The following is a 27,619-nucleotide window of genomic DNA, read 5'->3' as shown; positions in this document are numbered from 1 at the left end:
GTTGCTGGCACAATTTACTAATCTTTTTTTACTTAAAATCGTACTATTCGTTAGCGAGTCGTGGTCAGTGATAAATGTGTATAGCGATGATTGCCAATGTGGTAACGGGTAAAAGTATTGCGGATTTATTTATGCAGCGTTCTTTAATTTCGCCGACATTAACGAGGGTTGATCTAATCAGCTACAAGGAAACGTGAATATTTAGTTATACAGTTTTATTTATATTCATTTAACAAATTATTTACAAAAGGCGTTCAGAACACAAAGAGAGAAAAATGAAGCTAGAGTTCGTTCGTTACGTGTTTACGATTGGTAATTCGCCTGACATTTCCGTTACATGATTTTATATTCTTTATTTCCTCTCTCCAGTTAATAAAATTGTTATATTATTAAACTATAACAAGTACTTTATTATTACAAAGTCGCCTAATCTTATTTAGTTCTTACAGTGAAATTACAATGATGAGCCTACAAAATATAAAAGTAAAAATTACATTGAATACAAGTTATACAATAAATAAAGGATATTACCACAACATAATTCATTCTTTACCGTATAAAAAGTTATTACGTTAATTGATATTATTAAGTTCTACGATATAATGGATTCCGTCTATTTGGAGCACACTCAACTCGGAACACATTGGTCCTATTAAACAGCTATTCCAATTATGCAAAGATTTATTAATTACATTTACAATTAGTTGTACCTTAAAGTCTCTCCTAAATAAAAGGCCATTCCTAATAACCGATGGACCAATTAACCGGAATTCACTGTATAAAAGATTTTGAAAAATTCAGTATTGCTTACATAAAGTAAAGGGAGATCCTTTTTATTTTATACATTATAATTATGTATGTATATATTGGTGAAAAGACGTCATACACAATAATACGAGTGCTCGAGAGTTTCAACACGTATTGCATCATACATATGTATAATTAACGTTTACTGCCATTGTACATTGATTTTTACTGCAATTCTTTATTGTTACAAAGGTAAAATTATATAATAAATAAAACGCGTTAGGACGCAATACGGATCTACGGTACTTGCACGTTTTACAATTACGTAGTACCAATCCCGCAATTACAAATAATACGTACACGCTGGTACACGGTCTGTACCTGCAGTGTTTTGTGATATAAAACTGAACTGAAAGTTCAAGTTTATGAGAATTTCGCGGGAACAGAGAAATACTGATAATATTATTCAATGATATACTTGAAGCATCAAATATATTGGAGAACTTTGTGTGGAAGCTGAGATTAATATAGTTTAAACGTAAAAGAGTCGGACATTTCTTTCTTCGTATCGAACAGCAAAAAAACTAGTACAAAGATATGTAGAGAGCAAGGTGCATATAAACAGAACGGGAGATAAACTGAGAGATAGAGAATACAAGAAACAAAAGAAAGTAAAAGAGCGTAGAATGCAGATTGACTCTCTTCCACTCGTAACATTCTTTTAGAAATGTCACTTGCTACGTACTATGTTCGTAAAAATTTTTTAAATGGATTCACACCTCTGCGTATGAAAGAATTATGAGTTATATAGTTTATTTGTAAAAGAATCTCTGCCGTTTGTCAAAGTAGAGATCGCATTAACAAATTGGTCAAATTAATAGTAAATCTTATACGAACAAATGTGTTTGATTTAAAAGTATTATATTTCATTATATCAATGAAGTATAACACAAGGAACAGTGCAACTCTCGCACCATCGTTAATAAATAATAATTTAAGTATTGCATTTTCTAAAATTTCTATAGATTAAACAACTTTATATACTAATGACTAAAATGATTTTGAACTTAGAAGTAAGAACGCAATAGGAGATTTATTTTACTTTTATATATATTCACAAGTCTGTGTTCCATTTTTATTCTATTACGCTCTGGCATAGGATGATTTTTATAAAGTGGCTGATGCGAGTGCTTCTAACGCTCGAAGGTCCATACTGTTTATGTGAATATATTTAGGCAATACGCAGAAACAAATGAATCATTTTCACTCTCAAGTGTCCCGCTATTAATAGATCTGAATTATTGCAGGTCATTGCCTCGATCAACTGATTATTGATGCGAGCGTGGGAGACGTACAAGTAGATTCGAATCGTTCGGAGAATTTTGATACTGGAATCCTTGCCCTTACAGCCGCGGACACTGTGATTTAGTCATGTGCGTGTGTTCCCTTAGAACAGAACCTATCCCTTTCTTTACATGCCGGCAGGAAGTTCGACCCTGGATTGCACATACTTCGGGTGGAAATTTTTTAAATAAAATTGTTTAAATTCAGTTCTTTCTTATTGCAGCATCCAGCCACTTTGCCAAGCTATTCAAGAGGCAGGGGGCGGGCATATGGTTTTAAATGTAACGATAAACACAATTTATACATTTAACTAATTCAATAGAATTTACTACGTATGGCTATCTTCTCTGTTCACAGTAAAACAGTGTAAGTTTTATTTAAAACAGAAAAGCAAAGTTGACCTTGAGGTCTTTCCTCGGAGTTCTACCTACAAAGTAATTATTCCTACTGCAAAACATTCCCTTTCGAACCTAATATCCTTTATTCGAACAGTTTTTCTGCGTGTCCTTAAGCTAGATATATTTCAACCGATCGCATCGCCTCGTATATAGAGAAAACATGAAATATCACAAGTACTTTTAGAAAATTGAATTTGCAGCAAACGCCAATTAAAATGTTCTTTTAAATTTGCATATTACCTTAAGAGTTTTATTAGTAATTAAATACAGCAGATGAAAATATTGTTACAAAATATAGCAATCCAATAAAAAAAATGTCAAACAATTTATGTTCAACGACTTATTTAATGTATCTATTATTTTACAATAATCATTAGTTATGCACAGTAAAATATGTTTTACATAAATTTACGTCAAGCACTTCTTGCTCGTTAAATATTCTCCAAGTACATCCTAATTCAAACTTGTTAATATTTTTTTTGTTGTTTTCTTTAGAATACTTTGCCACAGATTAGTGTTAAATTGCTATAATTTCTGAAATCATTTTGCCTGTTGTTTAATACAGTTATGACAGGGGATACTGACAGAGGTATAATGTAAAATGCTGTTTGGAAAAATAGAGTATGACCAAGAGTGTAATAATCCTTTTCAGATATTAGCCTCCGATGCCGAACAGAAATTTCATCCAAGTACACGATAGCTTTCGAAGTTAATTACATAACTAATATATGCCTATCAATTTGCTTTCTCACAATTATGATATCATTAGGAAACAATTTTCTTTTTGCTTTACTGGAGTTGCAACCTGAATTATTATGACGGTAGGTTGAACTGTACATAGCGACCTTTAAATTTCGATCATTGCTGCATGCAACTCGCCTTCGTCTTGAATTTCTGATATGCTTAAATTATTACACCTCTCCGTGTCCTGATAGGTGGACGTTCAGCATTGTTTTTCAAAGGTACTGGACTTGAAATTATTGGCGGACTTTCGGCCGCTGCGAACATCTCGTCACACTTCTCTCCTTCTAAAAATCCATTTATGTATTTCAATTGCAATGATTCAAGTTAAGGATTGCTTTAAGCGAATATAACGATAAAGATGTATGGAACCGGGATCCAATGATATATGATATATTTCTCGTATTTGAGGGCGGAGTTAATGATCCTTGAATTTTCATTGAAATTATTACTTCCAAAGCATTTCAAGCTAAACGTGAAAGAAAAAATATATCTCAAGTACCATTGTTTTTCTTTACAGTGTAGCGAGGAATCCATTAATGATTGTTAATAATTTAAATGAACGCACTCGCTCGATTTTTATGATAAATGCAGAAATGATCAATTCGTGTAACACCCAGTGCCGTAAATAAGCAGAATCAAGATTTTACATCATTAAAAATCTTACGATTCTTCAATTCATTGTTTGCCGTTAATAATACGCTGACATAAACTTGAGAGAAAATGCTGTTTCTTTTAAAAACTTCGAAATAAACTACATGACTTCCCTTATCACAAAGATAAAAAGTAATCAATACTTTATCATTAAATGACACTAGTACAGTGTTTCCCAACCATTTTTAAATCGCCACCCCCTTTATAATATTCAAATAACCCGCGATCCTCCCCCTCCCCCCCATATAAGGTAAGGTAAATTTAATAAGGTAAAGAAAACACATTAAAAATAGGTGTTTCAGAGTATAATTCTAACTTAATAATACTTAAATATCTTAATACATAAATTAAATATACTTAAAGATATTTAATATATTTAATTATCTTATTTAGTGTGATGGTTGTGCTTGCATCTGGGTAACCAGCTTTTCCCTTTATTTCATTTATAAAAGATCAGTGTTACGTGATTAATAGAATATGGCAATGTAACCATATTAAAAGAAATAAGTGCTACGAATTGTCAACTAAAAATAACCGCGGCGACCTCCCAGAAAACACTTCACAACCCCCTTGGGGTTCACGACCCACAGATTGGGAACCACTGCACTAGTAACTCAACAAAACCATCTGCCTATTTCCATCACCTTTTAGCATTATGCTTAACACAAAATGTAAAATTCAATTCTGATTAGTACAAATATTTCATGTTCCATAGTTGATACTTTTGCTACATACTATTGTTGGAGAAAAGAGAAAGAAAGAAAAACAAGATTCTGAATGTAGGATACAGAAATTTAATATACAAGATGTTTCAACTTGCAATTTAGTTACGAGCATATTTACGTTAACATATAAGAATGACATATTTCTTGTACAGCGGTGAAATAAATTGTGATATTTCAAAAAATTAGAAAATATTTAAAATACTCGGTGTAAACATGCACATGCACCCATATACACATGCTAAGATGACAATACTGTACGCTTATAATTAAAAATACTCCTCACACCGTTTTATACTTGAATCTATGTAATGATCTACAATATAGAGTAACCCTCGATAGATTTCTTTCTCCGTTCTCTGTAAATTGTAACTGTTGGAATATCTTGTATACATAGTTCCTGACGCGTGATAATATTCAGATGTTCAATGAAAATTCTTCAATGGATTACTCTTATGAAATATAATGAACGTAGAATCTGGGTACGTGGATTATCCTTTCTGTTCAGTGACCGCGGAGATTATATTTAGCGTTCACATGCGTGTGTGCATATTAGGCTTTTTCTATAAAAGTTATTCTGCGTCAATTACCTAATCTCGTATTTAGGAAAGCGTGACAAGACTACCGTTACGTATTATCTAAACCATGATCGACCGTTGAAACCTACATCATTGTACGTATTAAGATTTTAGCACCCAAACCATCTAGGAATTATTATTGCTCGATATTACTCTCATTCTTTCCTTACTGCGTGTATAAAAGCGGACGTTTATGATGAGACAAGAAAAGGAACAAACAAAAACAACGAAAAAAAAAGGATACTACAGCAAAGAAGTTTATGAATAGAGCATATACAGAGAATGAGAGCAAATTAAAACAAAGGACAGAATAGAGGATGTACCAGTACCTGGCATGGAGTCTGGAGAGCGGGCCGCGCAACACTTCCGCGTAGCTATTTATGTAGGCTTGAATGGATGATAAAAAGAAAAAAATTACATCAAGTAAAGTCAATTATCGGGGGGCCCCCCCTTTAGCCCCTAAAAAGAATTGCCTATTCAACTTTCGGGGGGCAAGAAGCAAAAAGAAGAAGGTATAAAGCGTATAATCAAAGAAACAAGGCCTCTAACCATCACACGCTCTGTATCTGTACAAGGTACCAAATAAATTATATTCATTTGATTCTATCTACAGGCAGCACTAATCGTAAAAGTATAATAATTAGTAGGAATAGAATAAATGAATAATATTAATGTTTAATAAACTATTAGGAACATTGTCTTTAATAAAGTCATCTTAACATAGTTCATGAAGTACGATTCCAATATTTCAATACTCATAGATATTGTATTATTTTCCATTTAGCTTTCGTTCCCTCGATTAAAGGTATCGCCGCTCTTCAGTAATCATGAGAAATTATTAACTCGAGATGTTCGTAACAATGTTCCGAATTGCAAGGGATAGTGTACGAGTTTTGGGTTACTGATTGTCTCAAATTTATCATGCGGTCTTAATACATATATATATATATATAACGTATGTATCAAACGAGTAGGGCACACTACATAAAATTTGGGCTGGGACTACTGGATTTAGTTTTATCTTTCTCAGATGCTTGATATACATCGGTAAACAAAAATGGAATAAGTAATTTATATTGCAATCTTTGAACCTGATTTTCTCGATGAATTTTGAGTGACAAGCCCTCTGTGTTTACTATTGCACTATTATATGTGGTGTACAGCAATTGTATGCCAAATTTGAGCGAAACCAGCAACAGAAACTCGTATACGTACTCCCCTTATCTGACAAGTTATACATAGAGAATACAATTTAACCGAATCGATAATAAAATTCTTCATAAAACTTATTCCTTCTCATTATACATACGAGATAAATGTATTCTTATTTTATTTTATACTATAATAAAAATAAATATGTTCTTAATAGTCACAATATATGAAAACTATCTTAAAGTATCTTAAATGTTTTTTATTTACATATAATGTAGAAATTGGAAGACTCAGTTTCTACCTCAGTTTTAAAGCTCCATAGAGTGCGTAGCTATATACATATTTGTTTGTATGCTTGTACGACAGTTCAGCAAACATCGCCACTTTTACTTGCGCGTGTACACATTGCTCGGGTCATAAACAAATTTTTAAAACCCTTGCGTAGAAAAATATGACTGAGAAATCAACGAAGAGGCCAACATTTCGTGAAATCTATTTATTAATAAAATGCAGAGAGCACATCATTTCACGACCTTGTATACATTGTATATAAACACATGTAAAAGCACTATGATCCGATGCGCGGTTTACCGAATTCTGCGACTGGTGTATGTACATACATGCCTAATCGGCAGGGCTTTTAAGCTCACCTTTCCCAAAAATGAAGCAAACAAGATTTACAGTTCATTTTGAAATGACGAATCACCTAAATAACACCCGTTTATATCACATCTCTCGCTGTGCTCTACATATTGGCACATAACATGCTAAATACTGTGAATTTTTTACAGATGCAAGCCTAAATGAATCTTAACATATTAAAGAAATATAGCATGTTCGTTTGACATTGTCCAGGACAAGTATGATCAACAACTTTCTTGGTTTACGGTGTGCCGCCAGCGTGTATTAGATATCTAATAATGAATTGCTACTGTAATACAGTGAATGTAGATATCTTATTGGTGTTAGCAAAATTTATGAATAATAGTGTTCTAAATTGGCATAACATAATTTTGAAAAATAGCGAATTCACGTTAAAGTCCAAATAGATACAAATGTTTTAATTGCCACAATAATTGTGATACCATAATGCAACGTCCATTTCCTGTACAAGAAAGTATGCGTTTCTAATAAGGATGCTTGATCTGGAGATAAGTGGGCGTCAATTTTACAATGAAAAGTTTCTGTCAAAGATTGAGAAACTTAATATTTGGAACATAATACAAAAATGAGTCTTTAAATTCTTACCATTATAGGCAAATAGAAAAACAATCGAAATATTAAGAAACTGTTTCCATATATTGTGCCGAATATTATGTGCATTAATTACGTTTATTTTCTGTTACCGTCTATATTACACACAGAGGATGACGATTTTCTGGCAAAATTTTCTTATTAATTCATTTTTATACAATTTATAATTTTTTGTTAATGTTCAAAGTATAAATTCTTATTTAGTAAATTAGTGTAACAAATGTATCTAATAGAATATTTACAAAGTATTGAGAATAATGAATTTATTCTATAAACTTTTTACACTCCTTGCAGATTTATTAAGATATTGTTAATTTTAATAAGATCCTTTTATATTTGATTTGCAAAATATCATCGAACTATTGGAATCTATATTATTAATTCAATTGCGCTTAGGAGTATAAATCACTTTTCTTTTTATTTTCTATTAGTTATGGTCGCTGTTTATTCATTTCAATATTAAATTTTTTAAGTTAAACGATTATATTTAAATCGATCAAAAATGCACCAAAAACTAAAAAATACTTGTTTTCTTATACTACAATTACGACGGTGATATGCCACTTTAAATAAAATCGTAGGGCAGGATATTTCATAACAGGGGTGCCCATAACTTACATTTGGCCGGCCCGGGTGTCCGGCCAACCGGAAGTTAAGTATCGATTGGTTAGTGGAACATCATCAACGAGTTCATCAATTTTCTGTCACATTACAATCTGTATCCCGCAATTAAAATATTTTGTATCATTAAAGAACTTTTGAAAACTTTCCCACAGCAAATTCTTATGAAATATCCTGATCCACGATTTTATTTAAAGTGACTTATCACCATCGTAATTGTAGTACAAGAAAATAATTATTTTTTTCTTTTAAGTGCATTTTTGATCAAGTTAAGTAAAATCGTTTAACTTAAAAAAGCATTCTTTATATATTTTTTATATTTCACTTTTTAGCGTTTGAGTTTTGCAACTAAAAAAAAATGGAAAATTAAATTATTTGTTCGTGACGGATTTCTCGATAAATTCTGTAATTTATTTACGGAAATCGCGTTGCTACTTAGGCAATGTAGCGACTTTTGGTCGTTTTCGAGAATAACGCGAGAGGTTCTGATTTCAAGTAGATTGGATTTGTGGTTAGGGGTTAAAACTGTAAGGGATGCCAATTTTTCACCCCCTCGGTTTTTTTCTCTAAAAAATTTGTATTGTCGTAACTACATACGCCTGCAAGGTTTCAAGTCTATTGGATTGGTGGAAGTGGGTTAAAATTAAGTTACAAGATTCGAACCAAACAAACGAACAGATAAACAAACAATACAAACAAATGGACAGAGGAGAGAAGCTAAATAAAATCGTTTAAATAATAAAAAATTTTATATTAATTTTAACATCTTAATGTGCCACTTTCTGTTGAGAATAATATATCTTTATCGTCAACTCGCTCGGTTATAAAATCTATAATATACATTACACATTAAAATGTTTATGATATTGTCGTACCTGTATTTTGTACTATTTGTGCAGTAGTTGCTGCAGTAATTGCTGCAGTAGTTGCTGCATTAGTTTTTCCAGATCCTGATCCCACTGTAGATGCACTAGCACAATCTAGCACAAATTTGAGCGAAATCAGCAATAGAAACTCATAAACACACTCTCCTTGTCTGACAAGTTATACATAAAGAAGAGTGCAGTAGTTACACTGAATCAATAACAGAATTCTTCATAAAACTTATTCCTTCTCATTATATACGATAAATAGACTTATTTTATTTTATACTATAATAAACATAAATATATTCATAACAGTCACAACATATGAAAACTACTTTACACTATATTAAATGTTTTTATTTAGCTTCACTCCTCTGTTCGATTGGTCAAATCTTGTAACTCAACTTTAACCCACTTCCGCAAATTCAATAGACTTAAAACTTTGCAGGCGTACGTAGTTCTGACAATACAATTTTTTTAAGAAAAACTCACCCCGGAGGGGGTAAGGCATTGCATCCCCTGCAATTTTAACCCCTAACCACAAATCCAATCGACTTGAAATCAGCCAATCGCGTTCATCTCGAAAATGACAAAAAGCCACTGCGTTTCCTACTTAGTAGCATTGCGATTTCCATAAATACACAATTTATCGAGAGATGTTTTTAGAGTAGAAAGTTTTTTTTAGTTGCAAAACTCAAACACCAAAAAGTAAATGATGAAAAAATATATAAATAAAAAAATTTAAGTTAAACGATTTTATTTAATTTGATAAAAATGCACTAAAAACTAACAAATAACGTTTATTGGATAGGTGGAAGTGGGTTAAAATTGAGATACAAGATTTGGAGCAAACAAACAAACAAACAAACATACATACAAACGGACAGAGGAGTGAAGCTAAATAAAATCGTTTAAAAAAGACACGATTTATATTCAAATAAAAAATTTTATATTAATATTAACATCTTTTAATGTCCCACTTTCTTTTGAGAATAATATATCTTTGTCGTCAACTCGCTCGGTTATAAAATCTATAATACACATTACACATTAAAATGTTTATGCTATTGTCGTACCTGTATTTTGTACTATTTGCGCAGTAGTTGCTGCATTAGCTTCTCCAGATCCTGATCCCACTGTAGATACACTAGCACAATCTACTTCATCTGGTTTGCCAACTAATCTATAAAAACAGTTCGTTAATTAAACTGTATCATTTTATGCACCGCTCCGATACACGAAATACGCTGTTTCAAATACAATACCCAGGAACAGTGCACTTTAAAATAATTTGCCGAAATTGCATCGAAAGATTATCTTAAGGGGTCATTACGATTAGACGGGTTGAAAAAAATCGACTTTTTTAAAAACATTTTTCGAAAGTATATATCATCAAAAATGTACTGCTAAATTTTCATGGAAAAAATCCAATTATTTTAGCTTCTACAGAGGCATTTTGTAGGGAGCCCAGAGGCTCGGCCTCTATAGATGAAAGTTTTGAACGCGATTTTCTCGAAAAGTCATTTGTCTGCAGCGTGAAAATAAAATTTCAAAAACTATCGAACCGATTGCTTTATAAATTTTCCTGTTTATTCTGCATACCTGTGACTCTCGCAGGGACTACAATTACGCATTTTCATTGAGTCTAACCTACTTTTAAAATCGAAAATAGCAAAAGAAAAAAGCCGAAAAACATTCTTTTTTGCATTTTGACCGCCTTTTTGCTAATTTTGAAGATAAATCACTAATTACAGTCGAAGCGATAGCGACAGTCATACTGATCAAGAATCTGTTTGGATTTTTGGGTTCAGACAAGTCTAACAGCTGAAATCGCCTGCACAAGCGAGGCATGAATTTTTAAACATGTCATCAAGACCGCTTTGAAAAGTATTTTAAAAGCAATAATTTTATTACTTTAATATTTTTTATTTACTGTTGAAATGTAGTTTAAAAAATAGAAGAAAATGTTATTCCACTACTATAATTATTTTCGTCGCAATAAATTCCTGAAAATCGCTGAATTTTTCGACGCGGAATGACCCCTTAATTGCCAGAGAAGAAGTTAGAACCGATTCGAACGAGACACGGAATCGCGAAATATGTTTGCTGTTGTCTCTGTTAAAACGGAGTATCTCAGTGTGCTTATTTTATTTATGTAGTCTTTAAAGGTACAAACCTATGCTGTTTTAAAAGTGTACAATCTCCACCTTCCGTTGTGTCCAAGTTATAAACATACAAATAACCATCAGCACTAGCCACCAACAGCCTAAGTACATTGTGTACTCTGTATGATAGTACATATTTTAGAAAACGTAGTGTATATATACACACACATAGGGCACGTACAGAATTGAAAGTCTGAGCGAAACTTACTCTGTAATGGCGCACGCGTTCTTCAACCCCTGAAACGGCAAATGGACACTAGCAAAGGCACGTCCTTGGTTAAATACGTTAGTTACTTGCGAAGGTAAATAATTAGCTGACGCAGACACAGCCTTTGTTAAGTATCCCATCCATGTCTGCGATTCTTCTGTAGCTTGTCGTACCCTATAACAGTAAGACGAAATACAAATATAATAATCGGCATAAATGGAAACAAGTTACATACGCTTCCTTTGGTTCCTCCAACTTGAAAATATGCACTGTTTCTGTATTACTCGAGCAACAGAGAAACATAGAGTCCATACTGAAAGCCAGACTGCTTATAGATACGCATCTTTTAACTCCACGACGAAACTCAAACAGTTTTGTACCATCGTGAACCTTCAGAGATACAAAGAACCTTCAGCAATGCATCTAAATTTAGGAACTGAACAAACAATTAGTGCCATACGAATAATTAAACTTACATGGAAAACTCTAATTACAGTACCCTTCTCGGAGGCAGTAGCTATTTTGGTAGCGTTAGGATTAAATTTAAGCGCTGCCAATGGGCTGTCGTGTGCCGGAATCATAGTTTTAGCTTGCTAAGAGAACACCATAAACGTGTACAATTTAAATGTGCGGAGCTTATCGACAGTGAAATCCCTATTAAATACTTACAAGATTAATCGCGTCAAATATTTGAACCTCTCCGATTGTATTTGAGCCTGGATAGGCCAAATAGCAATTGTCGCTATTTATCGATAGCGTACACAGGCCTGCTAAGTTAGGTGGAGTATCTCGGATAGTATGGAGGACTGTCATGTCCTTTAAAGTATGAATATATAATGACTCTTCCAGGCATACTACTAATCTCTGTAAAATTTAATTCATTATACAATTTGATGAAATCACGTTATAAAATAATTAATAGAATAGAGAAGAACGTGTGTGTAATTTACATGAGTTTTAAAACGCAAAAAATGATCTTAATTACGTTCTACATCGTATAATTTCTAAAAAAAATTGCAAAAGGTATTACGTTTCGAACAGTGTTTAATAGTACGTTCTCGTTTAAACCTCAAGAGTATGAAATATTTTCGATAACATATGCGAACAAAGCTACAACCACAAATGGAATTGGTTGTAACGATATTTTTACTGTACGGAGTATAAGAAATGCTTCCGAAAAAGTCTTACTCATGAAAAGCTTTTGTCAAGATGATTACTAGTATCTGTAGGTCGATCCACTATTGGTCAAGATGATATGTTGTGCTTTGTATTGTACGACTAGTGATTACGTTAAGTTACAACAGCTTATTTCATAGCAAACAACATAGTCGCCGTTACGAAAATGTATTGTAGAGATGAAACCAGGAAGCTTCATGTTACGATCTGATTTCGAAGCATTCTTTCTGTTTCTTCACAATACATCATCGCTACTTACTCTCATAAATATTGTTAAAAATCTAAGGAAAATAAAGATCTATAGCATTTAAACAGTGTAGTTTACACTACGCGTAGGCGATTTATATTGGATAATGCGACATAAAGATAACTTACTGTTCTATTGAGCTTTACGGACAAGATGGTATTCGAGTAACTGTAATTGCAAATTTCCGTTCCTTTTCTGAAGTGGCAAACTTTGAGTTTGCGGGGTGATGAGAAATTGACCATTGCCATAAGGCTACAGTTGAACAGTTGTTCGACGATGCACGCGTCCTCGGTACCTACACAAATATATGCAAATGAAAGAATCATCTCTAGAATAAAGTGCGCGGCAGAATTCGTGCAATTAAAATTTCAATCGCATAAACAGAATTCTATTATAATCCTGAACCTAGGAACTTTTATATCCATTTCCAAAGCTCATAAAATGCATTACCATTTTCGTATATTGTTTCGAGATGATCGACAGAGTTCAAAGAGAAAAATTTGTAGCCTGCCTTTGATCCCACCGTCAAAGATCTGTAATCAATTTTATTGGAATTAAGTGTCGTGGATAATATCGTGCAGTATCAAAATAAAAAAATTCACAATCGCGTTAAGAAATTAAACCGTTGGTAATGTCCACAGATTTACTAGTAACGTCAAATCTACAAAGTTATCCCCCTTTAATGAATCTACGCTGCGAATAATTTTTGTGGAATAACAAGAAACTAGCAGTTTTCGTGTTTTAAGCTAGCTTGAAATGGCAATCGAACGAAAAATGAAGAGGAAAGGATAGAAAGGCATTGAATTACAGTCTATCGCATGCGAGATCCTCTCTCACGCATATCACAATCGACTTGATACCCTGTACGTTATTAATGCGCAATTAATGGGTAAAAGAAGGAGAGCTGAATGACACAGACAATGAAAACATTGTAAAGAAAACATGAAAATGTGCACGCCAGGAAGCTTTGATGACACTGGCCAGTTAAAAAAAATAGAAGCCGTCCTTATGCATGCGTAACTATGCATATGACCTTTCTCTTGGCGAGAAGTTATTCTGTTTGTTGGCCGAAACGAAAACGAGGTTAGGGAACAAAGGACGACGTCCCCATTTGTATCTGTCGCTGAGGGCGCGTCACTTACGTGCAATCCTGATTGAAATTAACAAAGTAGACACCACTTTGACGAGCAGCAGCCGGATTTGTGAGGTTCATTACTCCTGATATACTGTATTTTAATCCTTGTGTTAATGCATCCACTTTACGCGCGATATTTTGCATAAATCGAAAGGTTGGTGCGCGCAAGAACACTTTGTCCACCTCCTCCTTAATTTCTTTTTATATCTCTTTCTCTCTTTGTTTTTATTGTCTTTCTTGCCTCTGTCTTCTTTCTTGCACGTACGCAAATACAAATACACGCACGCGCACACTTTAGCAATATTTGGGAACAGATGCCGAACCTTATGTCGAATGATTTCTACAAGTGGCTATATGTATACGCCTGCTGTATACATACTGGTCGCGAGGGGGCTTGCCACCACCGCAGGAGGGGGAAGCTATTGCGGCAGGGGCGACGATGTAAATGCTGCCTAATTTTCATTGGCCGCTGCCCGGCGCAAGCGCGGCACTACCATATGGACAGTTGCCATAGCAACCGTAGCGTCCATAGCGTGACAGCGTGACATAGCACTTGCGTCATGAATCCTGATAGCGTTTATAGCATTTTTAAGCGTTGATATCTAAGTAAATAGTTACTTGGCAAGTGTGATTTCATGTAAGTGTAATTTAAGGCAAAGAAACAGTTTCTTGAGCTGAACTTCCGGAAACTCACATGCTCCAAATTGGCTGAAATTTTGGAAACAGTTTCATTTTGCATAGAAATAATGTTTGCGAGAAGGTCTTTTGGCGACATGAAAATTTTTTACCGGCGCAATGTAGTATAATGTGTAATCACAGACGAGGTATAGGATAGACCTATCACCTTATGGGGGTAGACACGTCACGTGACCTGGCCGATTTGACAGGTCGGTATTACAGCAATTTTTTTCTGCACAAAAATGGTAATACCCATAGATACGCGGCTGCCTGGTGAACGCGAGAGGGAGCTGTTTGCTATTTCCATATTCTATTTTGAATGTGGAAAGAAATCCTCAGCTGTTACGTTATATTCACAAAGTTTAAAAATTTTTTTGAATTTCCGGGTTCGGGATGTTCCCTTGTAAGTGGAAATTGCGTTGCTTTGCATTAACTATTATTCTCCACGTGCTTATGAATATATTCGTGAACGATGTTAGTAACTGCTTACAGCATCCAAAAACCATATCTAAAATATACGACAAATCGAAAAGTTACCTATCAAGTTAAATGTATTTAATAATAGGTATATTAATAAGTATGTTATTAAATATGTCAGTATATTTTAGGAAACGTTTAATTTTATACAAATAATATATTATTTTGAATCAGTATCTGTTTTAATTCACCTCATATATTTTAATAATTGAAGATGCATATTTTTCTGTAATTTTCATTATTATTTAAAATTTAAACTGATCACTTTTTTGTATTAACTTTGTTGGACATTTGTATTAATCTGTGGTTAATAGTTTTTCATAATTTGCGGTACGGAGTATGCGCAGAAATGCAACCAATCACGTGCAGGCACTACTTGGGTGGGGGCCCGTCCCTCAATTAGGCTTCATGTCCCTCTATTCCTATGTCCATGATTGCTCTACTACCGTCGTTCCATATATTAAACAGCTAACAGTCACAGCTGAATTGACGGAACGTTGAAACATCAGAATCGAAATGCATTTTGTTGTCATAACAATCTATATGAAAAATTGCTTTCCGGCAATGAAATCATTTATTATCGTTTCAGCCCACTCAGTTGTTGTGTACCTGCGTAATATCTATAAAAATTATTTATTATTTTTTAACAAAAAATAATTTTATAGAAAATGTAACTTTGTAGAAATAAATGAAAGTAATATTATTTTGAAATATAAGGACTTCAAGCGATTTTCTACAGGAATAGTTTCCTTCCGATTTTTGGATTCGATTTCTTCTGAATTTTTCGGAAGTTTCGCGATTCGTAACGTAAAATGTTCAAATTTCATCTACATAGCTATCATGGCGGTGAAAACAAATTTCAGTCTGGTAATATTAAAAAATGTAGTATTAACTAATTGACAGTATCATAATTACACATAAGATCTTATTATTCTCTTCCTTAAGTTCTGGAATTTAAAAAAAAATATAAAGACAGTGTAACTATTTCGAAATTTAAACTTCACCACTCTTTGAGCTCGAAGTAAAAAAACCGCTCGTCTCGATTGTGATTTGTAAAAACATTTACAGATCCTTTGTATTTAATAATTATTCACTAATTATGCAAATGTACATACCTACATATTTATTTTGTACGCAATAATATGAAATTGTGGAAAAGTAATCGAATTTTTCGAAGTGGTTCTTTCATAGCCAAAAATGGCCTGCAGTTGGCGCTGTCATCGCCGTCGCGTTAACTGTGTTGATTGACTCAGACTGTCAGTGGCTCTCAGTTGTTCTCAGTGGCTCTGCGACAACTGGTGGGAGCAGTAGTATTTAGTGCTAAGATGAATAAGTAAATTTAGTAAATTGTTTCGGACGAAAAATCGTTTTGTTAACCTTTATCTGTCATTGTATGTATACGATTTCAAGATATTAAGCTTGAGCTAAAGACTATTATAAAGCAACTACTACATCAATTAATCTAATATTCCTACTGATTAGCTATACCAAGAAGTTACTTTTTCTCGAGCTCCTGGGAAACATCATGGATATATCTAATTTTCACCAATTTATTGCGGCACCGATAAAAAATCTTTCGCAAATCCAACGCATCAAAGAGTAAGATATAGCAACTAATAGCAGTTAAGAAATTAATCTGTCCATTTGCAGTTGTTTCTCAACTTGCCTGATTTTTTTCAATGATCGAACCAATGGCTCTCTAAGCCAACGTGTAATATAATACGGAAGTATTAGTTGACGACATGTAATCTGTGCACGATGTACATATACATTTGTAGTTATAATCTGTACTTTGTATTTCATTCTTGACTGTGTTCGTAAAGCGTTCCATAAGGATAATATCTTTAGTATCTTATGTAGCATGTTGCTCTATACTGTATCACCCTTACATATCCGTTTGAAATCTTAGAAGTTATTCCTTCACATAATTTAATAAGTTTAAACGCTCCTTATGCAATAAATCCTAGAATATGTATATAACTGCGTCGCAGTAGGAAACTAATAGAAGAATTCATTTGTAAATAGACATCTAAACGACAGATTTATCATTTACATCCACATAAATTTCTCACATATGTATTTTTTCAATTTCATTCTGTTTGCTAGTAGAATTCGAACTTTGCATGCACTTGGGTGTTTTATTTGGGCGTGTTTAAATGGAATGCATTGCTCTTCTGCTTGTAAGTGGACAAATGGCTAATTTCATCGAATAATATTACCTGCGGAACATCCAAGTTACGTGGACATTGAACATTTGAATCCGTACAATATTTCGGAACGTGTGGAATATTATCATCGATTGTAAATTTACAAGTAGGTATTGTATATGTTTGTGTATCAGAATTCGTACGAAGTTTACTCTAAATGTTAATGATCTCTACCAGGGTTGACTAGTTGGTGGCTCATGAGCCACTGGAGGCACCTCTACCTTGCTGCCACCCTGAACGGCCCCCTTGCATACCTCCCAGACTCTGACGATTGCAGTCAAAAAGAGAAGGAAAGAAGGAGGAACAGACTGCGATCGTCAGAGTTTGGTCGGTATGGAGGGGGGGCGGTCAGGGTGCCAACAAGGCGGAGGTGCCCCTGGTGGCTCGCGAGCTACCAGTTAGTCAACCCTGATCTCTACTATATCGTAGGGTGTACAATTTAATATTACAATATTATTACGCCATTCTTTACCATTTAATTATTGCAATTTTTTCCCAAAACGATGAAACACGTCGAACAAAAAACTAATCCTTCTACCCTCTTAAAAAACCTCAAGTCAGTTGGACCTATTTTAAAAAAGTTATTCTGTTTTAAAGCGAGTGTATTCACTTGTGCATCTTACTGTAAATATACACGTAAGAAAAGTAAAATGATCGGCAACGTCGTTTGAACGTAATATCAATAATTTACTTCCTGTGAGAATAACTAAAACGTATTGATTATGGAATTATACCACAACTTGGGAAATATGAAGACATAAATCATTAACGCATTAAAGCAAACTATTACTTACGTAATCAGTTTGACATTTTCGCAATAGATTCTAACTCTGTGTCAGAGCTGAATGTGCATATTTCGAGCATGTTTTGTAAATAATATATAGAGTGATAGACACTTGTATCGATAACACTCCTAACCGTGTATTTTTGAACAGTTACAAGAATAGTTTACACAGAGAATAACAACGGTTTCATATGAATACACATAGCAGTATGTATATTCATATTCTCAAATGCATTCACCTTATGCAGGTTTGAAAGTCGTGTGACCGTTCAATTGTCTCTGCACGATTGTACGATACTTTGTATCTATCGCACGTATGCAAGAATACATTTTTCAATTTTTACAGAAGAAGCAGTAATTCGTATGTTGGAGATAAATTTGTAGACAAAGCATGCATATAGAACAAAGATACTAATTTCGAATATTCTTTTTATATTTTTTTACTAGAAAATAGTATCTTTTAAAATACCACCGCAATACAGAATTAGGAATTAAAAAATTATAGACTAAGGTTTGTATAGCGCAGTTACTTGTAATACAGAAGAACTTGCATATACACTGACAAGGAGAGGTTCCCAGGTGTCCGCCTCCGATTGCTTTGGTGTTTGGATATGTTTTAGAGGACCCATATAACTTTGAGGGGTGGTTTCACCCCCTAAACATGTAATCAGGCCAAACTAAAGATACCTGTTTCTTATTTTTTGGCCCTCAAAAACATATCCAAAATTCAAAGCAATCGGAGGCGGACACCTGGGAACCTCTCCTTGTGAGTAGTAGAATGTTATGCGAACGAGTGGCTGATGTTGCATAAGTGTTTGTTCTTCCTCAAACATTCTAAATAAAAACTGAAATGCTTCTAACGATTCATTAAAAATTCTGTAGGATAGAAAAGGAATATAAAACTGTTAGTAAATTTTAGTCAGTTAGGTAGTCGAGTAGTTATTTGATCGAATATAATTAATATACAGGGAAGAAAATATTTTGTATAATACAATTTAAAATGTTTTGTATTGTCCACCTTATATATACATATTCAAGTATTAAGATATATAATAATTATGATATAACTAATGGCAAACGGAAGTAAATATTAAGATAGAGCAAGTTCGAATAAAGATATGTTAAATTTTTTCAGCATAAAATGGATGAATCCTCGAGCATGTGCGAACGAAGCATATACACCTACTTTTATAGAACATGTAGCAAATGTAGCTACTCATGGAATTTGGGTGGTGCCGTCAGTTATTGGCAGTTTAGAACTCATCCGTCGTTCTACAACATGGACGCAATTAGTTTCGGCCTCTGTGTACGGCACATGTTTGATTCTTGTTTTCGCAGTGTCAACCTTCTTCCACAGTGTACATTTCTACAATTACAACAGGTATTTACAAGAACCGCTGAATTTTAAGTTGTTTATAGTTTTGTGCGTTCAAGAAGTGAGGTACATGAAATTAAATTACAGGCCACTTAAAGATGCACTGCATCGCTGCGACCGCGCTATGATTTACATTTTTATCGCGGCTAGCTACTTTCCTTGGCTGAACGTAGACCATTTCCCAGAGGATGAATTACTGTTTACAATGCGCTACGGTGTCTGGATTATGGCAGTATTGGGCATACTTTATCAACAAATTTTTCACGAGCGGTACAAAATGCTGGAAACAATTTTCTACTTAGTTATCGGAATTGGCCCCAGTGTTGCGATTATTAATGTTGTAAGTATATAAATATAAGTACTTTCTAAAGCAACGTTTCAAGCGACTACTGTAAAATGGTGTGTTGATGCTTACAGAATAGTTATTACAATATTACCGAATTAAAAGTGGGAGGACTTATTTACGTTTCTGGCTTGATGTTCTTTAAATCTGACGGTCGAATTCCTTGCGCACATGCAATCTGGCATCTTTTCGTTGCTGCAGCAGCCGCGTGTCATTACTATGCCATATTAAGTCATGTCTTTCCTACAATCGACCCCTCAGATAATTGTGCGACGCCAGAAGTGCCATCTTTACATAAATTGCTAAAGTCTCATATTGAGGAATTATGAAAAACGTATGTCTTCGTATTGTTTACCCTATAAACTACAAATTTTTAGGAACTAGAAATTTTAATACAGACTTTATATACAAGTAGTCCAATCAAAATCTATATTTATATAATTCATTTATTCCAAGCGAACTGGGAAATTAGTTATTAATTTCTTGGGAATTAGCTTCAATGAACAAATATCATGTTCTAATATTAAGTGACAGGTGTATATTAATTAACACAGAATTGTTATCTTTAGTTAAAGATTTCGGTGGATAGAAATTGTGCAATGTGTAAATACAGGATAATTGGAGAGTAATTATATTAATTACGCGGCGTATATAGAAAATTGCGCCCATGAATTATGGATGCTTGTCGGAATATGACTAAAGCGATTAGTATCAATGAATTTTTATATGATTTATGTACCTGTACTGTAGAAGAAACATACGGTTGGGTATCGGTATGCATTAGGCGTGACAAACCATGACAAAGAAACATGAGTACTCTTAAACAATATTTAGCTATTGTAATACGTATTATCAGTATATAATATTGTATAATAATTATTTTTGAGAAATACTAAAAAGCTTTCCTTTATAGTGTGTAGCTTTTTGTAAAAATCTGTATTATATGCATTATTGTAAATTATGGAACGTACGATCTGTGCAATGTAACAAGTATACACTCGAGTATAGGTGGCAAGTAAAACAGACTGATCTCATTGGAGTTTCCCCCAGATTTGCGTTATTTTTGTACTCGTAAGTGTGTTGTGCCAAAATATCCAATTATACAATTCCTGCACTACATGAGTAATATAAACAAATTGCGTTGTAAACTGTTTGTAAAAGGTGTATTAAATTGTGAAAATATATTAGCGGTGTAATAACGACTACGAAGAAAGTGTACAAAATATTAGCCCCTTTCGATCTTAATTTTCTTTAGCGAGTAATTATAAATTCTATAAATTTATATTTAAGAAGCCACTACAATATTGTAGTGGCTTAACTATTATCTTAACTGAATACATAGTTTACTTCAACTTCCGAACTCGATAAGATTTGTGGATCAGAGTTGGGCATTATTCGAATAAATTTTTATTTGAATTGTGGCGGTCTCGCCACTGCGCCGTAAGCAGCGGCGTAAGCAGCTCCTCCCACCGCGAACCGCGCGCATACTTCAACTCGGAAGCGCGATCGTCGTTTGTAAAACGTCTCATCACCACGACTCGTACTTATCACGCGATCCACTCGATCTTGAATCTCTCCCGATTCCTTCTGTACCTTTGTAATTGTTATACCTACTGTGTTTTACCATTGGTGTGTGGGAGAAATATAACGTTGTTGCATATTCCTCAATCCTCTTTTTTTTTAAAGCATTCGGACAATTTCCCGCGCGTACGCGAACCGCGGATCGTCATAATTTCTTAATATTTTAATTTATATTTTTAACGAGATGATTACTCTTGCTGTTATAAAATTGTAATGACAAAATCATAAAATATTTAAAAAATAAATGTCAAAACAAAAACAAATTAATTAAACGATATATCTTATCTGTTTCAAATATTGTCGATCGAAATAATTTCCTTGAAATTATCTGATGTCAAATCAAGCAATACGCACGTGTACATCGTGAACATAACCTATTGACAAATGTACGTAAATTGAGAAAAGCGGATTTGAAATATTTGTGAATATTGACGTAACATTTTTACGACATTCCTTGAAAAATGAGTAACGTTGGTTTAAAGGAAGCGTAAGTAAATTTTTATCTTTCGTCGAATAATATCAGACTATTAGAAAAATTAATTTTTTTAGAGGTTATTGAATTATAAAATTAAGTTCTATCATTAGCTAAGTACTTGCCTATATTTTCTGGCAGATTTGAAGTTGAAGCGAAGCACGAAGCATTCTATACAGGCGGAAATGTTCAAGTATGTTAATTACCATTATTCTCTCCCCTGTGTTTGATTGAACAGGGTAATAATCTTTTATTATTGTAGTGGAGCATGGATGGTCAATATCTGTTCTGTCAAAAATATGGTACAATTTCCATATTATCACTGAAGAAGGGCCTAGTAATATCTTATTTAGGAGAGAGCAGCGATAACGAGGAAGAAGACACGATTAATTCATTTACGGCGAGTAGCGATGATACAAACATAGTCACACATCACAAAAGTGGTCTCTTTAAATTGTGGAATTGGAAAGGTGACATTAATCTCATTGCTTTATTTAATACCTAAAACATTTGCATATTATTACAAATAGGATTAAACTTGTGCTTGATAAAATTGCATTATCATTTCAGATAATAAACTGATCAAGTTGTGGAAATCTCTTCACAAGGGTCCCGTAGTTTGTATCGATCATTCTAGCGAAAGGAATTTAATTGTTTCCGGAGGTAGCGATAGTACAGTCAGATTATGGGACTTACAACATCATGCCTGTATTCATAATTTGAGAGGAGTTCTGGGAGTTGTCAAGTATGCGCGCAATAAGAGAGTGGCATATTTTACTTAAGGGAGTATAACCGTTTGAAAGTGTAAAAAATCGGATTTTTTACATATTTTCATAGATTGATGTGTTAGAAATATTATAAATCAAGTCCGATGTAAAAATTCGGAAAATTGACGAAGTTATAGACATTTGAGTGAAATAACCCATGTAGCATGGGGCGGCGCAGCGCGGTGGTTCGACCGTTCGCAGCGGAACTACATTTTGCATTAAGGTGTGATTTCATGCTGACGCTCGACGCTCGTTTTGAGCGTCAAAACCAGTCACGTGATCGGTCCACGGGACTTCCAGCGTTGACGCTCAAAACGAGCGTCAGCATGAAATCGCACCTTTTTAGGGTGGCCCTAAAAACTCGCGCTACGTTCAACCAATTCACTTCGAATTTTACATGCAGAATAGTAATAACATTCCACATCGATCTACGGCGCCTTTTTTTATTCCGATTCACCGTTTATTATTTATAAAGAAAAAACGTGGACTTTTTTCCTAGAAAAATCTAACTTTGCCCTTTAATCTCACCATTTCCTTATTTTTCAAAATTTTCAAAATCGGCGCCGTAGATCGATAGCTATTAACATATTTTATAAAATTTTTGTTACTGTTTTTGATTTCGGACACGACATACAGCTTCTTTCAGGGCCACCGTGTAGCCGCCTAAAATCGAGAAAGTTTCGGATATGCATCCATAACTTCTGAAAAACAATAGTTTTTTTAACTGAAACTTTTTTTTATATAGTTGATAATACTATGTAAACATAATACAAAAACGGAAAATCTTCATCAAGCTGTTGACTTGTAAATAATCCACAAAATGTATACATTTTTCGAGCGTTCAAACGGGTATACCCCCTTAAGACATTTTTAACGCTTCTTACTTCTATTGTAACACACTTTTCTCCGCAAACAATTCTTACTGTTTCGATTTGCTTATGGCTACAACAAGAAGATGAGTAATTAGCTGTTTTTAAACGGAGGAAACAGAACGAAAACAAAGCTTCCAATTACAGAATTAAATATCATTTTCCGTTACTGTATTACTTCGAAATACTCTGTAATAATTTCATATAATTTCAGTGTTTTAGCTTTTCATCCGAATATTGAGCAGAAGCTTGTCTTTGCTGCAGGCGATGATTATAAAATTCACGGATGGAATCTTATATCTGGTAAACAAGAAGTTATTTTGTCCGGACATTTGAGTAAAGTTACAGCCCTATCGTTTCACGGAGATGGGAAACATTTAGTGAGGTAATATAGCCAAACTGCTTTATATTTTCTTATTTTCTAATACAAGTTTCATATACACGTAATATGCATTGTTCCGATATAGTTCAGGAAGAGATAGAGTATTGATTTTATGGAATATTTCTTCACAATCATCGGTACGTGTTTTACCAGTTTACGAAGAAATAGAAGATATATTCATTATACCTGAGAACGTAGCAGTGCCTGTACCTTTTCATAATAAAAATAAGGACGCTATACACATAGCTGCCGCAGGAGAGAAAGGTTTTATCACAAAGCTTTTATCATTTGTGATAACAGACCAACATTAAAATCACTATTAAGTTGAAGTATAATAATTTTTCCGTTCCCTTATATAATTATTTCACAATTTACTTTGTGATTTTGCTGGTGAAAAGAATAAACACTGTCAAGGTGTACTCTTGCCTGACAAATTAAACAGACGTAGAGATCAATTAACATTGGACTGTTATGAAGTTTTGAATCATTATTGATTCGCAAGTGCCAGCGACATATTTATTACACAGAATCTATTTCCACAGGTATTGTAAAAGTCTGGGAAATGAGAACTGGTGCAGAAGTATATGCGCAAGAAAATTCTATCACATCAGCAGCGAAGGAAGGAAATGTTTTAATCACGCATTTAATTTTCAACAGCAGTGACAATAGTTTCGCTGTAGTTACTGGAGATCATAATATAATTATTCATTCGTTAACAACATTCGAATGTACAAAGCAGGTATATCTTGTTGGGGTAGTAGAACATCTGTTTGCGATAACTGAAATATCGAATTTTTTTTATAGCTAGTAGGTTACAGCGATGAAATTCTAGATATCGTGTACCTTGGGAATAATGAGAGTCATATAGTGATTGCTACGAATAGTTGCGATATAAAACTATACGATGTATCAACTATGAATTGCCAAATACTGTGTGGACATACAGATATCGTTTTATCTCTTGCCACAACACCTGCCAATATTTATCTGTTCCTATCTTCGGCGAAGGTATGTACAATGTAAAACCATCTGTTACTCTACGCGGCATAATGCAAGTATTATTCATTCATTACGCCGACTAGTTAAGAAAACGCGACAAATATTTTAATACAAAATAATTGTACTTGTCAAACATTTAATGGTATTTCACAATTTATAGGATAATAGTATCCGCGTATGGCTTATGGATAAAGAAACAGCAAAAGTATCTTGCATCGCTTCCGCCGTCAGACATACCGCTTCTGTTGGCTCCGTTGCAATTTCACAAGCATCCCTTAAATATCTTGTCTCCGTTAGTCAAGATTCGTGCCTTAAGTTATGGAACTTGCCGAATAATATGGAATTCAAGGGTAAATATGATACTTCTGCAGATTATTAGGTACTATTGTCCTCGATTATTAATATTACTGTAAATATTTAATAATTACAGACGCAGAGTCCTTAAATGTTGCTCACACGGTACTGGCCCATCAGAAAGATATTAATAGCGTAACTGTTTCGCCAAATGATAAATTAATCGCTACTGGATCCCAAGATAAAACAGCTAAAGTGCGATAAGTAGACATTTGGAAAGCTCCAACTTGTATTACTTTTCATTTATACGCGATCTAGAAATATATCTTTGTTGCAGTTGTGGTCGGCCAATGATTTGAAGCTACTTGGGGTGTTTCGTGGCCATAGAAGAGGGGTATGGTGCGTTCGATTTTCTCCAATAGATCAAGTCCTTTTAACAACATCCGCAGATTGCACAGTGAAACTTTGGTCATTGACGGAGCTTAACTGTTTAAAAGTAACTTCGATTACTTTATATTTTAACTACAGTGGCGTGCAAAAATATTCGGCCACCTTTTAAAATCGCATAACTTTTTTTAAATTAGTCCAAACGATTTGAGTTTTTTTTAGAAGCTAGAAGAATTAGTTTGCTAAGTGAGGTGGTTCATCGTTTTGAAACAAATACACTTGGTCGGAATGGTAAAAAAAATAGTAAAAGTCGTTTTTTAAACTTTTTTTTATGAGCCTGTAATGAAAATTCAAAAAACCCGTTTGTAGGTTTAAGTAAGTTATATACATGCCTAAAATTTCATCAAAATCGGTTAACGTTGCTCTGAGCTATAAACGCTTAAATATCGCAGAATAAGGTCGAAAATCGCGAAATTCCCGAAATCAGCGGTTTTGATGAAATTTTAGGCACGTATATAACTTAAATCTACAAACAGTTTTTTTGAATTTTCATTACAGGCTCATAAAAAAAGTTTAAAAAACGACTTTTACTATTTTTTTGCTACCCCGACCAAGTGCATTTTTTTTTTCAAAACGACGAATCACGTCACTTAGCACACTAATCCTTCTACCTTATCAAAAAAACTCAAGTCGTTTGGATTAATTTAAAAAATGTTATGCGATTTTAAAGGATGGCTGAATATTTTTGCACGCCACTGTATATCCGTTGAGATATATGTAGATCGTTGTAGCAGTTTTATTTCAATTGTATTATAGACATTAGAGGGCCACGAATCGTCAGTTTTGAAAGCAGAATTTGTAACACGCGGCATGCAGTTAATTACGGCAGGCGGAGATGGGCTTTTGAAGCTCTGGAGTATCAAAACGTCGGAGTGTTTATGCACTTTGGAACAGCATAATAGTCGCGTATGGACACTCGCTGGTAGGTGTTACTCGGTTATTTATTGCGTTCTTTTGATCATAGTGTTTTTATAATGCGCTTCAATTCTAGTTAGTAAAAACGAGAGAACTATTGTCAGTGGTGGGAGCGATTCGTTGCTAGTTATTTGGAAAGATGTAACTGAAGAGAGGAAAGTAAAAGCGGCAATGGAAACGAAACAACTTGCACTTGAAGAACAACAATTAGCAAATTTACTTCAAGCAAATCAATTATCATCCGCATTAAGCTTGTCTTTAAAATTACAACGCCCTATGCAGGTCCTTAAGATTATAAAAAGTAAGTTTGAAAGTTATCTATTTTTAACATTTATATTCTTAAAAATGATTTTATGATTACCTTCGACCCGAACATAAGTGGCAGTTGTTTCGATTTTAATTAAGATTAACAAGTTCCACTACTTTTATTCTTCTTTTATCAGGTATTTTGAACACAAATGATTCCGAACTCACGCGAGCAATTGAGAATTTAAAACCTATTTATAAGGAAGAGCTGCTTAAATGTGCTATTACATGGAATACTAACAGTAGAAATTGTCACGTTGCGCAGGTATAGATTCAAATATAATTATTTCATTTTGTGCAGTTATAACATTGCTTTATACAAATTTTATGCCTGATAGGTTGTCATAAATGCGATAATAATGGAAATGGGACGCGAGGTACTTCAGACGAAGTCAAACTCTACGTTGGAGTCTATGATACCCTATACTGAACGACATTACACGAGAATTACAAGACTGTTGCAAAATCTTCACTTATTTACTTATACGCTTAATCGTATGAAACCACATATTACATCTATAGCAACCAAGTGATTGTGTAATTGAAATAGCTATGAATTACATAAATTTGATATTTTTGTTTTACTTTGCATTATCTTCTTCTTCTAGTACGTCTTTGTATTTGTTGACTATAAGCTTCAGGAATGTGTAGGAATTTCCTTGAAGGATTAACTCTCTTAATTCACTTTCGTATAAGTGTAGACTATTTTATGAAA

General features: G+C 33.9%; 3 protein-coding genes across 9 annotated transcripts; 2 read left to right on the top strand and 1 right to left on the bottom strand.

Annotated features, from left to right (window-relative positions):
• Positions 1-21: 21 nt before the first annotated feature.
• On the bottom strand, positions 22-14,401 carry Atg18a (Autophagy-related 18a). Of its 5 annotated transcripts, XM_076815262.1 has the most exons (12): positions 14,016-14,400; positions 13,324-13,406; positions 13,002-13,168; positions 12,120-12,314; positions 11,927-12,043; positions 11,686-11,840; positions 11,451-11,624; positions 11,254-11,361; positions 10,154-10,260; positions 9,087-9,191; positions 5,514-5,571; positions 22-3,517 (listed from the first exon to the last, which is right to left on the bottom strand). In XM_076815262.1, the coding sequence occupies exons 1-12, from the start codon at positions 14,150-14,152 to the stop codon at positions 3,502-3,504; spliced, it is 1,422 nt and encodes a 473-aa protein (XP_076671377.1). In that variant the 5' UTR covers positions 14,153-14,400; the 3' UTR covers positions 22-3,501. The 5 variants fall into 5 exon arrangements, with proteins under 5 accessions (XP_076671377.1, XP_076671375.1, XP_076671378.1 ...); XM_076815260.1 differs by lacking the exon at positions 5,514-5,571; XM_076815263.1 differs by lacking the exons at positions 5,514-5,571; positions 9,087-9,191.
• Positions 14,402-16,419: 2,018 nt separating this feature from the next.
• Positions 16,420-21,075, top strand: LOC143370316 (monocyte to macrophage differentiation factor). 3 transcript variants are annotated; one of them, XM_076815283.1, is made up of 5 exons: positions 16,420-16,554; positions 16,646-16,762; positions 19,290-19,535; positions 19,617-19,869; positions 19,947-21,075. In XM_076815283.1, the coding sequence occupies exons 2-5, from the start codon at positions 16,689-16,691 to the stop codon at positions 20,199-20,201; spliced, it is 828 nt and encodes a 275-aa protein (XP_076671398.1). In that variant the 5' UTR covers positions 16,420-16,554; positions 16,646-16,688; the 3' UTR covers positions 20,202-21,075. The 3 variants fall into 3 exon arrangements, with proteins under 3 accessions (XP_076671398.1, XP_076671399.1, XP_076671400.1); XM_076815284.1 differs by lacking the exon at positions 16,420-16,554 and adding an exon at positions 17,273-17,476; XM_076815285.1 differs by lacking the exon at positions 16,420-16,554 and adding an exon at positions 17,349-17,476 and having other exon boundaries at positions 16,650-16,762.
• A 691-nt stretch (positions 21,076-21,766) lies between these two features.
• LOC143370312 (transducin beta-like protein 3) lies at positions 21,767-27,493 on the top strand. Its single transcript, XM_076815277.1, has 15 exons — positions 21,767-21,940; positions 22,067-22,118; positions 22,188-22,395; positions 22,496-22,670; positions 23,776-23,946; positions 24,029-24,207; positions 24,486-24,682; positions 24,748-24,951; positions 25,103-25,292; positions 25,373-25,491; positions 25,574-25,732; positions 26,440-26,605; positions 26,675-26,899; positions 27,042-27,169; positions 27,243-27,493. The coding sequence occupies exons 1-15, from the start codon at positions 21,915-21,917 to the stop codon at positions 27,435-27,437; spliced, it is 2,394 nt and encodes a 797-aa protein (XP_076671392.1). The 5' UTR covers positions 21,767-21,914; the 3' UTR covers positions 27,438-27,493.
• Positions 27,494-27,619: the final 126 nt, after the last annotated feature.

Source organism: Andrena cerasifolii, chromosome 6 (assembly GCF_050908995.1).
Source record: "Andrena cerasifolii isolate SP2316 chromosome 6, iyAndCera1_principal, whole genome shotgun sequence".
In the NCBI taxonomy this organism is placed as follows: domain Eukaryota; kingdom Metazoa; phylum Arthropoda; class Insecta; order Hymenoptera; family Andrenidae; genus Andrena; species Andrena cerasifolii.
The sequence above is the reverse complement of the archived record's forward strand: the minus strand, read 5'-3'. Positions and strand labels throughout refer to the sequence as shown.